General features: G+C 34.2%; 1 protein-coding gene across 6 annotated transcripts in view; it reads right to left on the reverse strand.

Moving 5' to 3' along the window:
• The window catches only part of LOC128986749 (F-box/LRR-repeat protein 2), a 42098-nt gene that overhangs the window by 16243 nt on the left and 11026 nt on the right, over positions 1–14829 (reverse strand). For 5 of the 6 annotated variants that reach the window (XR_008490151.1, XM_054407259.1, XM_054407260.1 and 2 more), the window contains one exon: positions 137–336. Coding sequence is in view for 5 of the 6 variants with exons in the window: in XM_054407259.1 (XP_054263234.1) it covers positions 137–336 (200 nt within the window). In the remaining variant the exon portion in view is untranslated. Of the gene's footprint in view, positions 1–136; positions 337–7021; positions 7106–8248; positions 8434–14829 lie in introns of those variants that run through there. The other variant, XM_054407261.1, reaches the window with a different exon arrangement.

Raw genomic sequence — 14829 nt, forward strand, 5'->3', positions numbered from 1 at the left:
TTAATACCTGATGAGTGCAAGTAGTGACTCCAGGGAACCAACATGTGGCTACAGCTAGTATTGATTAATTCCTGATAAGTGCAAAGTAGTGACTCCAGGGAGCCTACATGTGGCTACAGCTAGTATTGATTAATACCTGATGAGTGCGAGTAGTGATTCCAGGGAGCCGACATGTAGCCCAGAGATCTCCGGCCGTAGAGAGACGTTCTTCCACAGCCTCGTGTCGTAAGCAATCATTCGCCACTTCTTGCACACCCGAGCCAGGCGACAGATCTCTCGGTGACTTAAGTACGAGAATATATGCAGCAAGACTTTATCTGGCAGTTTTTCTATAGTCTATAAAATAAAAATTATATATCTTAATGTAAAGATATCTTTAAATTCACAGTTGAGGCCTTGGTGTTGGTGTGTGGCAACATCACCACTGGCCCGGCCTATTGCCATGCTAATAAGGTGGCTCAGTCGTAGCTTTAAGGACTTAGGGCCCAAAGGCAGTGATGTCGTGGGTTCGGATCCTGGTCACTGCCGCAATAATTTTATCAGTACAGTTCACCTTCGTACTGTACCGGCTCACCCCTTGCTTTGCTGGATACGTGCCACGCACAGGCAAATAGTCTATGTGGACCGGCAAATGCAAGGTTAAAGAGACCACCAACATCTTAAAAAAAATGTATACAAAAACATTACAGCGATAAAAAAAGTGTAAACATAAACATTGTGCGGAGGCTCCATAATGAGTTAGAGCAACAGCGGTTTTGGTAAGCCGGGCTACGATTTTGTCTGGCCTCAGCTTTTTTTTTAAAGAAGGCCATGACACCTTTCACTTCCCATGTAGCACAGATGGTTGGGCCAACGTTGGTAAATTGTGGAGCCACACAGTTGGCCAACGGTAGAAATGTCACCTCTTTAAACTGTTTTCCAGCCAACCATTGTCCAACCGTTTTATTTCACACAAAATAATAAAGTTTTAGTACGAAAAGCATAATTATTAGTTGAGTAAATTGATTAAATAGTTCATAAAAACAAATTTTGAAAAAAAGCTAGAACAAAATTTTTTAGCCCAGACGGGTCTCGAACCCGGGTCCTTCGACTTATGAGACTCTTACTTTACCACTGAGCTATCTGTGATTGTTGATATAGAGAGTTTTCAAGTGGTGAAAGAGTAGCCGACAGTTGCAATGGTCGCAATACTTCAAACATTTTTGATACTACACAGTATAATATGATTCTGTTAATCTGTTAAGGCATCATAAGTAGTTATTTTTTTTTTTTTGAGTTAGAGAGGATACTGGTATTTGAATATAGATTAATTAATTACCGTTAGATTATTAATGCTATTATAATTGCCTGTTATATGATTAATTACTCTTTCCCCTTAAATTGTTGCAAATAAGTTAAAGAATATTAATTTAAAAAATATTTGCATTATTATAATTATTAAAATTCATTGTTGTAGCCCCGGAACTGTAATATATAAAATATCTGGTTTTACAATACCTTTATCAGTTCCAAAAACTTTTGGAAACTTTTGGAACTGATAAAGGTATTGTAAAACCAGATATTTTATTATAATTATGTTGTGAGAGCTAGACCCAGAGAATGAAAGTCGTGTAAACTCAACTATGGACCATCGTTGGTCCAACAAAAGTATCTTTTGTTGGTCCAACGGAGTGAAAAACGGTTGGACAACGGTTGGCTTGATGTATGATACCCAGCAATGCATATTAATGTATTTCATTAACAATGAACCAATGTTGGTCCACAGTTGTAAATATTGGTTGGCCCAACTACGAGATATACAGTTGGACAACGGTTGGTTGGTTGTGGAAGCTCCAACCAACCATCGACCAACTGTCCCACAGTTGGCCAACGTTGGCCCAACCATCTGTGCTACATGGGTTTCTACAATGAAATTCAGTTGTTTGAATGTTTAGGCAAGGAAGAGTGCAGAGCATGTAAAAAACTATTTTTAGTTTGGTTCCCCATTCAGATAAATAGTCCTGAACTAGTTTTTAAATTACAGTAAATACTGTACAGGCTGCGCGAGTGCGCATACCCTGAAGTTACAGATCAGCTTGATTGTATACAATTGATTTTTTTTATTGCACTCGCAAATTCATGTTGGTACAACATTTGAAAGATGTTGACATCTTTGAAAGATGGTAATGTGTGATCTTGTATACAAGAGGATCCTCGTGTATATACCGGGTGTCCCATAGTCCCCCCAATGGTTAATTTTTGAAAGGTTAATTAATATATTCAAACGAGTTACGATGCACATTACTAGGGTAATGTTAAGTACTTTTTGGGGGTATTTTGAAATTCACCCCCACCCCCAAATAGGGGTTGCTGGGAGTAACTTAAAATTTTTAAAAAGCAACCCCTATCAAGTTCATTTTAAAGGCCATTAGTTTTAAAGAATATCTGCGAAAATCATAGGTCTCTATCTCAGCCCATTACAGAATGGCGGCCATTTTTTTTCATCAGCCTGAGAGAGCACATGCAAAAATATTCACCAATATCCCTTATTAGCGTTTTTATGGGTTGTACCAGGGAAACTAAACTCATTATTATTGTAACAAGAAATTAAAAACTACTTTTTGATCAGTATGACAATTTTACCTGGGACCCCAAAATTGGGTATTTTGGGGGCAGCTCAAAATTGTTTAATATAAAGTCCCAAGTGACACCTCATTTCGAAGGCCATCAGTTAAAAAGAATATCGGTGAAAACCAGAGGTCTCTATCTCAACCCAACACTGTATACCCTATCAAAAAGGTTAGGCCAAATTTGGGAATTGGTTGGCGTGGTTGGCAGATGGTGGGTGGGTTTGCGAACAAACTGCCAACATTAGCCCAAGCGCAGTATTTGTGTTGTTTGCCCAACACATTGTAGTTTCGTAGGGCCATTGTCGGGGAATTGTGATATTCCACCCACAATTTTCGTTACATTTTAAAACTTGTTACAAATAAATCGTGAGTTACAAATTGTGCTTACTTTGTTTATTGGGCCAACGTTATTTGCCTATGGTTGGCCCCTAAGTAGCACCCTCCAATTGGCCCAACATTGGGAAATGGTTCGTTGGCCCTATAAAGGAAAGAATCATTGGGCCTTTGTTGGATTTAAGTATAAAACATTGTAAAACACATTTTAACAATAATTGATTAACTATTTAAAGTTTCAAAAATAAATGCCATAGCAGCAGAATAAAAGATGATTTTCGAGAAAATTTGATCTGTAATAAATGTAGTTAGATGATGATGTGATAGTTGCGAATAGTGTGGTAGAACACCTGCTTAAAATATAATAATAATAATAATAATAATAATGCAAATGATTTTTTTATATTAAAATTCTTTAACTTATTTGATCAAAGAGTGAAAATTTAAAAACGTACGTTTTCATGTCCCTGGCCTTTTACTTCGTAGATACTGGATTTGTAGTTTATTATTATGTGTTTTAATATTTTTTGGGACGGGGGCAACATGTTACACACATTTATTTGGTTTTAAATAGGTTCTAGGTATTTTTTTCGTATTTTTAAAGTCTCGAAATTCACGACCATGACGTGTCCCTAGGGTACATTTTCCAACTTTCACGCTGTTTTTAGACTAATTATTCATGCCGAAATATATAAAGCCATATTTTTATGTCATCAATGGTTATTAAACTTACAAAAAAGGAGCATATTATAATTTTATTGTCATTGCAAACTGACTACCATGACAAAATAAGTCTGTCCCTCGATTTGGCGTCACGACCATTTGGGAAAAATTTTCAACTTTGGAGCACGACAGTGGCAAGTCTGGCGTCGATGGAGTCAGTTGGTTTTAGAGACTAGTTCGGGGTGTACGTCAGGATTGTAGTGCCGGTCTTTTCGAGTTGAAAGGAGGAATTACAAGATTAATAAAGGAAAGATTGTGTTTTTTGTAATTTTGGTGTGTCCATGACCGTACGTAGTCATTCGATGAAGTAGACATGGTGTTAATTTTTGTTTGTAAGATATTTCAATTGCTAGATTAACCTAGAAGTCCACTTTGTATCCTCGAACATGAGGTGCAGGGCTACCGCCAGAACAGAGCCAAATAACACGTAATTTCACGACCAAAGTTTCACGACCATCGCGGGTTTTTTCACGACCAGTCCAGCCTTATGGATTATAGTGTGTTTGGTCGTGACAATAACTTTAATATAATTGTAAATTGAACAGTTTAGTTCAATTGAAACACATATTTTTATTATAACTAACAGTATAATTGAAGGATTGTTTTGAAAGATTTAGATTATTTCAGAAAATTCACGACTGTACCGCATGTCCCTGACCATCACGTTTATGATTTCTATCATAAAAATTTCAAAAATTAAAATATCGTCATATTTCAATGTTTTATACACAAAAGAAGCACACCTCTATACAAACATAACGATTTTTTGGGTCTCAGGTAAGTTTTTTCGGAGTTATACAAACTTAAAAAGATTTTATTGGCTTTTTTCAATTTTTTGACTTTTTTTTATTTTTTTCTAGAAAGACCAAATATACCAAAAGCTCAGTGACCTTTTTATTGTATAATGGTTATAAAAGTAAATTAGTTTATAGCAAAACATAGTTATGAAAATAATATTAACTATTTTTAATATTCATTTAAACGTCTGTTATGGTCATGACAGGATTTTGTGTTTTTCCACTAAAGATTCCCTTTAAAAAAAAAACTACCAAAGATATTGCGTTACCATGGACATTTTATGAAACTTTAAATGTTAATGAAATAAAAATAATAATAAAAGTTTTGAAAAAAGGGGAAAAAAATTTGCAAAGTGCTTTTCCTGAAAACGTACGTTTTTAAATTTTCACTCCAAAATAATTAAGATAGTTGAACAATTTAAGGCGAAAGATTAATTAATCATATAACAATTAATTATAATAACATTACTAATGGTAATTAATCAAATTATATTCAAATGCCGGTATCCTCTCCAACTCCCAGAAATAAATTCAACAACTTGATGCCTAAACAGAATCATAAAATAAGGCATATCAAAAATATTTTTAAGTATTGTGACCATTGCAACTGTCGGCCCCTAATTGACCGCTTGAAAAAGTCTAACAGCAACAATCACAGATGGTTAAAACATACCTCGTCAGACAATCCTTAACATGTAGTGTTGAAATTACTACATATGTTTCGGCGGTTATTTACTGATCTCCGCCATCGTCAGGCAAACAAAAGGATCCACTTGATGTGTCGTCAGAATAAATAAATAAAACACACATTTTTACAAAACACAAAAACGAAAATGATGGGCCTATCAATTACACGCACTGCCGTGAACATGGCAGGAAGCAGAAGTCTGAGAAGCAGAAGTATGAGTCTGCTTCCTGCCATGTCCACGGCAGTGCGTGTAATTGATAGACCTATCATTTTCGTTTTTGTGTTTTGTAAAAATGTGTTTTATTTATTTATTCTGACGACACATCAAGTGGATCCTTTTGTTTGCCTGACGATGGCGGGGATCAGTAAATAACCGCCGAAACATATGTAGCAATTTCAACACTACATGTTAAGGATTGTCTGACGAGGTATGTTTTAACCATTATGTCATATTACGCAATCCTGGGGCTATGAAAATGAATTTTAATCACAGATAGCTGAGAGGTAAAGTAAAAGGTTCATAAATTGAAGGTATCAGGTTTAAGACCCATCTGGGGATGAACATTTTTTTCTAGTTTTTTTCAAAATTTGCTTTAATGAACTATTTAATCAAAATACTCAACTGATATGCTTTTCATACCAAATCTAATAGTTGGCTCGACAAAATGTACAGATGTTGGCTCTTGGTTGGCAATTGGTGGTGTGACCCAACAGAGGCAAGTTGGCCAATAATACATACCGTTGGCCAACCGTGGGAGACAGTTGTAGGGCCAACCAATCCCCAACAATTTTTGTTGATAGGGTAATACTATAAAAGTTAATATTATAAATGTGAAAGTATGGATGTTTTTGTATAACTCTGAAGTTACATCGTGTGAAAACTACTGGACTAGAGCTGACATTTTGCAGAGAGGTACTTGATAGTCTTGAGAAACACAAAGGCATATTAAGATTGTTACCATTGTTACCAATGTTTTCATATTATTTTAAGCCTTGATGACCTTTTCAAGGCTACTACCATAGACAAAAATAACTAAATATAGACTGACAGCAGTGCTGCGGTTACCATAGGTTCTGCCGCACACCGCTCGGAGTGCCATGTAGTTTCGGCGTACGCGCTGTGTACTACACGGCGCTCCCAGTACAACAGAACCTATGGTAACCATGGTAATCGCAGGACGGCTAACAGTCTAAATTTTTTTATTTTTGTCTATGATGATATTTAATAGCATCAAAAAGGTTTACCAACAAGGTGCACCACTATTATTTTTTTTGCATTTATGACAGCAGCTAATTTAAACTAAGCAGCAACAAAAAACTGTGATAGACAATGAAAACTGTCAAAGTAGGATTATTTCAGTTATGTTTATTTTTTTTTATTTGATAAATAATTTGTGATATTGTGCAAATGTTTGATGATTTACTATTTTCTATCATTTAGGTGCAGTGGTAGAACATTATGGCTATGGTAGATGTGTTATACTATAGCGGTACCAAAAATGTAAAGAACCAAATTTTCTCAGACCGTGTTCTCCCCCATTACAAACGCAGAGCATGAGTATAACTCCAATAAGCATTTTATACTTGTACTTCAACACCCGTATGAAGGCCGGGTACTCTGCTAGTTGAAGTATCCTAAGAATTTACTGATTGTAGTACTCATCTTTCAGATAAATTATACTTGCAAAATCTAATTTTTCAAATAAACCTTTTTTAGTTTTAAAAAAATACTGTAACCAGACAACGGTTACATGCGGCGGCTGTAATGTTGTGTTTGTTTGTTAACTAATGACATTGTATTTTTTATCGTTTAGTTTACGTTTTGATATTAACAAACAATTTATGTAATGAAATCCAAATTTTTTACTTACCGTTCCAGCAAAAGGACTTTTTTTTACTCCTGTTGGATCATCAAAATACAATTGAGAAGATTCTATAGCTATTTGTCCCCACACCTAAAGAGTCATGGTCAGGAAACAGATGTCATTTGAAAATAATTTAATTTTAATTTTTGTTTAGAAAGTCCTAATAGCTTTTTAACTATTTACAGTGAATTAAAATTATTGATATAAAAGTGTCTTATGTAAATATTAAATTATGAGATTAAGTGAAAGCATCTCTAAATTAAATTTAAATATTTTTTGCTTTTATAAGATTAGCCTATTCTATTTTATTATACAAATGTCTATTGTCAGTTGTAACAATTAGACAAAAGTAAAACATTGATTTGGGATAAACCATATAGATTTATTTTAAACCAAGTAAAATAGTCCGGGACAAAAATAGACTAAATTTGATCTTATGCAAGCAGTTATAATTATAGCTGCTGGCAATTAAAAATATTTAAACACAGTTGTAGTTTTTACACATTTACAGAGTTATGTGTAGTGTTATGTATTTTTAGACTTACTTAGTAAAAAGAATAGTCTCCCCTGTACCTATATGTTTTTTTTTATACATACTGGAGACTGGTTAGTCATTTACATATTTAAATGTTCAATGAGATAGTGGTACAGTTTGAGATAGTTATAGATAATTAAGTCAAATCAGGCCTATGGTCATAAGGTTGATATTTTTCATATTCCCTCATATAAGAACATTTTTTATATTTTTTATTAAATAACTTATAGTTAAGTTATAGATAATGTTATAACCCATAATACAATATCTACAAAACTCAACATTTTATATTTTGAGCTTTTTAATGAATACCAGTAACTCTGTTGTTTATTGCAAATGTATTTATTTAGAGGTTAACTGTAAGAAAGGACCATGAGGTCCTAAGTTTGCCTCAATAAAAAGAACTTTCATCTTCATTTTCATTATTTATAATAATTTACATTTTTAATGTGTTAAAGATGCCTGCCCTACACCTAATGGTGTAGCCTTCGAAAACACAAACACTTATTGTTTTATTTTATGACTTTTGCATTTTTTTGTAGGCCTATATATTGCATTGTAAGGTACTTGTATTTTTTGTGTTCACTGTTCATAGTTTAAAAAGGTAAAATTTGCATTTATCTACAGTACATATTTGTAACATAATGTTTTGTTGGTTGTTTGATAGATGAGATTAGCAAATTATTTGAAATACTGACATCGGCTCCCAACTCCATGACAAACTTTTAAACAACAACACAACACAACACAACACCAAACAACAACAACAACAACAAGTCAGCTGAGACCGGTCTCCTATCTGGTTGAGAATTCAACAATTCTGGAACAGGGGGAGGAGAAGACAGTCTTGAAATAGCAACAGCTCACCCTCGCCTAGGACACATCACATTCACAAACAGATTGTCTGAGTTATATGTTCATATCACCTTTGGTAATTGTAAGAAATGTCCCTGTTAGCTTTATACACAGTACCTGGGGACCGAGCCATGGCTCATAGTGTATTTCCATTGTACTCCTATATCGAGTAATCTTTCAGTGTAATCTTTGCTCAGTAACAACTGATGTTTACCCCTTTGTACTGTAAATTGTAATTTGCTAGCATACTATGGATGGCTTGTTATTAACACATGTTACAAATCTTTTGTTTACTTTTCCAATGTTATTTTGTTCAACCAACATGCTTACTTGGCCACCCATAACGCCAATGTTAAAAGTTTTTGACTTTCAAGTTAATTTTTTACGTAATTCATTTTTTGTTGGCAGTTTTAACTGCAGTAAACAAGTTTTTAGGTCAGATAAAAATTATTTACAACATTTGAAGGAAATCGTCCAAGCCGTTTTTGAGATCTTTGTGCAAGCATACATACAAGCAAACGTTACTCGTATGAGAGTATAGGATTCCTTTTTAAGTATGCTTTGTTATTTTCAAAACACAAATTAAACCAATATTTTTCATAGTCAATATGTATTTTTTTTACTAGTGGCTAAAATTAATTTAGGAAAGTAGCCCTATTTAGTTTTTTTTATTATTTTTTTTTTTTTACTTTTAAGTGTAAATCCCTTAGTGTGATAGTATTTCTGCTTTAAGCTGGAACTGTTTTAAATAGCACAAAGATGTTTGATACTTTCATTAGAGTTTTTATCTGAAGCTTTCAACTTATTTATTAGGTTTTGTTTGTTTATCCTTGTGCTGTTTATTGCCCATGGCATGATCAAATAACTTTTGATACTTAATCCAGCCAACCATAAGAAATATAGCTATTTAAAAAATGACTACCGGTACTATTTTAACATAGCCTAGTTGTACAATATGATTATTACATAGGGATCCCAGACGTCCTCTTTTTCCCGGACACGTCCTCTTTTTGGGTACAAAAAAAACGTCCGGGGGGATTTTTGGCAATACTTTCAAATGTCCGGGATTTTGACTTTGTGAGAAAATAAAAAAATATTTCTGCAAGTATTAATATTAGCAATCAGCTTTTATAATTAATCGTCATCATAACATTAAACTAAGTTAAAATACTACACTTTAATAATATCTTTTACGTATAAAAGTGTCATTTCCTCTTTCTTTAGGTCAAATTTCGTGTATAACGTACGCTAGAATCCATTGGAAATACTGTAGAACAAAACAGAACGGAAGGCGAAACTGAATAACTCTGCTCACTAGTAGCCAGTTTGCCAGGCCAGTAGCTTAACTAGCGACCGTCGGCCGTCGACCAGTGACTAGCTCTTTGTCTCCTTACTTGCTTACTTTACGTTACATGTTACATGCCTACTTAAAAAATAATTATCTTACTTTTTAATTTGTCCGTGTTGATCGTCCCTAGGGCCTACCCTAATGCCGAAAAGAAAATGTGTATTTTCAGAAAAGTTGAAAGAAAAGTTTACTCGTTTTAAGCGTGGTCGACATGAACTGTTGCTTGCTGGGCAGGTATAATGCAGTCGTGTTGGGTGCTAGTTCTTAAACACTTCTTAGATAAAATAAGTTCTCTGGTTCAAAATCATGGTCTGATTTTGGACAATTTCTGTTTAGCATGCACATTGGCACCAGGGTGTTTTTTGTAAATCAAACATGCTTGAATGTGTTGTAATGTTGCGGTATTCCTTTGATATTAAAACCACAAGTCTCAATAAAAAAAAAACAAAAAAAACATGACATTATACGAGTACAAGTTTATTTTTTAACATTTCTTGACCTTTAAAAAATAAAAATACCCCCCAGGCCCCCCGGTGACCCCCCCCCCCAAATATATGTCTAGGACCACCCTTGGTGAGTAATTTTGTCCTCTTTTTTGATGGAGGGTCCCTGGGAACCCTATTATTACATTGCTAAGAACATAACATTATGATAGTTTTATGTGCAAACGGCTAAAACACAAGCCATTTAATAATCTTTTGCTCTGTACCAAACAAAAACTAATCTCATGATTTTTTAATATAAGTTAAACAACATTTTGAATGTGAAAAACTCGGTGATAATGCAATATAATTTTAGACCAGACAGCGGTTCAGTCATCTTGGACATTTGCCCTACCCTCTCCACATTATGCTGAAAACTTTGGCAAATGTCTCATTTCTCTGTTTTCTGTGAACATATGCAAACTTCCTCCTTTCACTGCACGTAAGGTAATCTCTTACAGGTAGAATTTGTACAAACAAATTTGCTTCAAATAAATCTTTGTATTGGGCTTAGAGCCTACTAAAAGATGTTAAATAAACGGTATCAGCAATCTGACACATACTTTCTCCCACTAGCTTGTCAAAAGTTGCATTAACTTTTGAACCATAATGTTTACAGAAATTTGTACTATTTTTTTAGAACTATAAGGACTATAACAGAAGAATTTAAATCAGAACCGGTTAAAATAAATTGTTTTGTTTTTCATGGGTTTTCATGGGAAAATAACACAAGTTACAATAACGTTTGAACCGTAAGTTTTACAGGAATTGGAGTTCTACCATTTTGTTCAGAATTTAAAGGGCTACAACATACTAATTTTTTATTAAAATCGTTAAGGTCATTTTATGAAAAAATAAATTTTTCCGCTATTTTTGGGTTTTTAAGGAAAAATCACCATAAAAAAAAACTCAAAAAACGTCTTGAGTTACCTTGGGTTGGTACCTACATACCAAACTTATTGAAAATTGGAATACAGGTGTGGTCTGTAGCTCTGTACACATACACACATACTCACACACTCACACACACAGACATCATTTCGAAAACCACTTTTCTTGGATTCAGGGGGACCCAAAACCGACATATTCAAAACTCCAACTTGAAAATTTTGATGAAACAATACTTTTTTTCATACTATGTAAAAAACCAAAATACCCCGCCACAGCAAACCTGCAGAAGAAGCGAATTTCCATTTACCTGGCTGGATTTCTACTAATATATTCCCTTAAAATTGTCAGATATATTTCCTGCAGAAGACTCCCTCTTATCCGGACTCCTCGGGGCCGAGGCCAGTCCGGATAACGGTTTTTCCGGTTAAACCGACGCCCCTGAAAACTCGTTAAAACGGACTGTCTAAATGCATATTGTACAAGCCTATATAGTGATTATGACGCATTTAGACACGTGATCACTGGCCTCAAATCTTTCCCACGAGAACAGTCGTTTCAGTACTGCCCACTTCCTGTCAATCTAGTCCGGTTAAACCGATATACTGATAAAAATCGTCCAGATAAAAGAGGTGTCATTTCTGCCGAATGTAGTCCGGTTAAACCGATGTCCGGTTAAAAGTTGTCCGGATAAGAGGGAGTCTACTGTATTTAAATAATATAATTTTAGTGATTCCTTAGGTTTGTTACTACATAGAAGGGTAATTAGGTGTGTTTTATATTGAAATCTTGATAGCTTAGAATAAAATAAACAAAATTGCCACATTTAATTAAAACATTTCCATCAACAAGCAAACTACAACATTTTATGTTATTCACCATGAGAATAACATGGTAATTTTAAATTTTAAATGTTTTGAATTATCTCCTTAAATGTTGGGCATACAACGATACTTCAACATACAAAAATTTTTTTTTACTCTACAAAATGACTTGGAAAGAATTTGTAAAATTTTGTGTTTTTAGAGTTAAAATGGGAAAAATCAATTTTTACCCCATAAAACTACATAAAACTACTGTAATATAAACCCCCATTCTCATAGTCCGATTATGCTGGTTCGAATAAACGCAAGTTTACACGTTTGAACCAAATTTCATCGAAATCTGATCATTTTTGCTCCAGTTATCACGCTAACGGATATTATATGTATATGAATTTGAACGGAGATTGTTTATGGCCTTTGGGGACCTCAAAACGAAAAATTAAATTGGTCCCGGGTCAAGGTCTTACCATGAGACCTACGGTAATAGCTCATTCCCTATTAAAAAAAGTAAAAAATAAATTGAAAATGAAAGCGACAAATCCAAAACTGGCAGTTTTGTAGAAAAAGTTTAATAAAGCAGTTCATTTTCTACAATACTCAGTAAACAAAATTTGTGAACAGTGTTTATATTACTGAAACAAATCAGGTAAGAAGCTAACAAAAACTCTCCTGTGACAAAACATACAAGAGGTTCAATATTATGTTTTATATTATATTTTTATGGATTGAAAAAAAATAATAGTATTGTGTTATTGAAGATGTTTTTGTTATTCTATCTTATTCAGTTTAAAATTTATTACAAATATTTGTGCACAGATTTACTTCTTCAGGTGGCACGGAACTTAAAGTGTTTAAAACTGGTGTCTGTGGAGTTTATCTATATATATAAAAGGCAAAGCCCTCACTGACTGACTCACTCATCACTAATTCTCTTACTTCCCATGTACCTAGGAGGCTAAAATTTGGTACACTGATTCTTTAGGCATTAAATAGGAAAACTATGATGTTTTTATTCTGATCGGACTCTTGGGCTCCGCCCCAGTGGCTCTGGAGTTTCCCATGTTAACCTAATGATTTGTCATATTCAAAAGGAATTAATGAATCTTAACAGCTGTTTCAACTTAACAAGTTGGTTCTGTCTATGATGTTCAATAGCATTAAAGTTACAAGGATTACCAACAGGGTGCAGCACTATTTTTTCTTTTACATTCATGACAACAGCTAATTTGCAACCAAAAGGTGTGTGAGCGTAGCGAACGAACTTCAACCTGGAGGCGAGTTAGCGTAGCGAACGAGCTAACCTAAAGGCAAGTGAGCGCAGCGAACAAGCTCCAACCTAAAAGTGAGTGAGCGTAGCGAACGAACTTCAACCAGGACATGATTGAGCCATGCGAACGAGCTCACTTATGAAGTTAAACGGGGCAAAGCCCGCGGATACAGCTAGTAACTTATATATTATTAATCATGAAGCATAGAATGAAAATATAAACCACTTAGCTAGGTTAGTGAGTTATCTAAAAGGGGTTTTTGTGATTTCAAATCAAAGTAAAGGAATACCGTACTACTTAAAATTCAATAAAACAAACTTCTAGAATAGCAAATTACAAAATTGTGATGAATAAAACTCATGGCAAATTTTTTTCACAGTTTCATCACAGTTCAGTCTCAGTTGCTTAACATATATATATTGTACAACGAATATAAATCCTATACAAGACGAATGCGACCTCTATAAGACAAATTTCTTATGTTCTTAACCTTGATAGTATGTAGTTTTCAAAACAAACAGAAGCTTGTCTCAACATGAAACCCCCACCCATCCCTCTTCCTTCCTCAGTCATTGTTTGGCACATGCCGCAGAGGAGAAACTTCTATAAGACGAATAACGGCAGTATTAAACCTCTGTATTGAGAATACCTCGATTAAAATTTTTTCCTCTATCCCTTGAAATTTGTCTTATAGAGGTTCGACTGTAATTATAATATACTAATAACTATTCTGTTTATTGATCTGGCTTAATCAAGATTAGGAGTGGTGTAAAGATAATTCGGTTTTAAATGTATGGAAACAGAAAAAAAATATTATAATGATCTAAAAATTTAAATTCAAAATCTGTTTTAGTAATGACATCAAAGCTGAAAACACAATATTTTAATTTTTGTACATCTAATTGAGCCATTAGTGTTTTTTGTTTTTTTTTCTTTTAGGAAACAGTAGGTTACAAACACTGGTCTTGTTCCAATCTAGTATTCATTTTTTATATGTTGCATCATTAGTTTCAAGCAGTGGCAGTTCAAAGACCTTGTCAAAGAGGGGGGCGAACAGGGCCGTTGCACACCAAGAGTAGGGTCCAGAGGTCCTCCCCCAGATAATTTGCTATTTTTAAGGTGTTTGGTGACTTATTGAGGCCATTTTTAATGCAAAAAAAACTCTGTTAACTATGTTTTTATGGCAAAATTTAAAATCATATTTCCAGAGTCCAACGGGCGGATGGCTAGCCCCTAAAACCCCTACCCCTTGGAACCGCACTGTTAGTAAGCCCAATCACAAATGGCATTAGATTAGTATTGAACTTGTTTGAATTGAAACCAACCAAAACCTTCAGATTTGGTCACATTAATCACTTGGCTACTCAAACAATTCAATATAAATAATAGGTATTTAATGTAAAAATATGGACTCTGTCTTTAAATCACTTCCAAGTGTATACTTGTTTCTGTCCTGAAACAATAGAGATTTTTTCCCACAATGTGGGTTTATGGAAATAAAGAGCTTTCAGTATTCTCCAGTTAATTTTCCAATGTTTGCCCGTACTAAATGAATAAATATTTTCACAAAAGATCCCTATTTTTCTCAAACCACGCACAGTTAAAACAATTTTT

Source organism: Macrosteles quadrilineatus, unplaced genomic scaffold (genome assembly GCF_028750875.1).
Source record: "Macrosteles quadrilineatus isolate MER2022 unplaced genomic scaffold, UCM_ALF_1.0 Scaffold_2__2_contigs__length_208266976, whole genome shotgun sequence".
Taxonomy (NCBI): Eukaryota; Metazoa; Arthropoda; class Insecta; order Hemiptera; family Cicadellidae; genus Macrosteles; species Macrosteles quadrilineatus.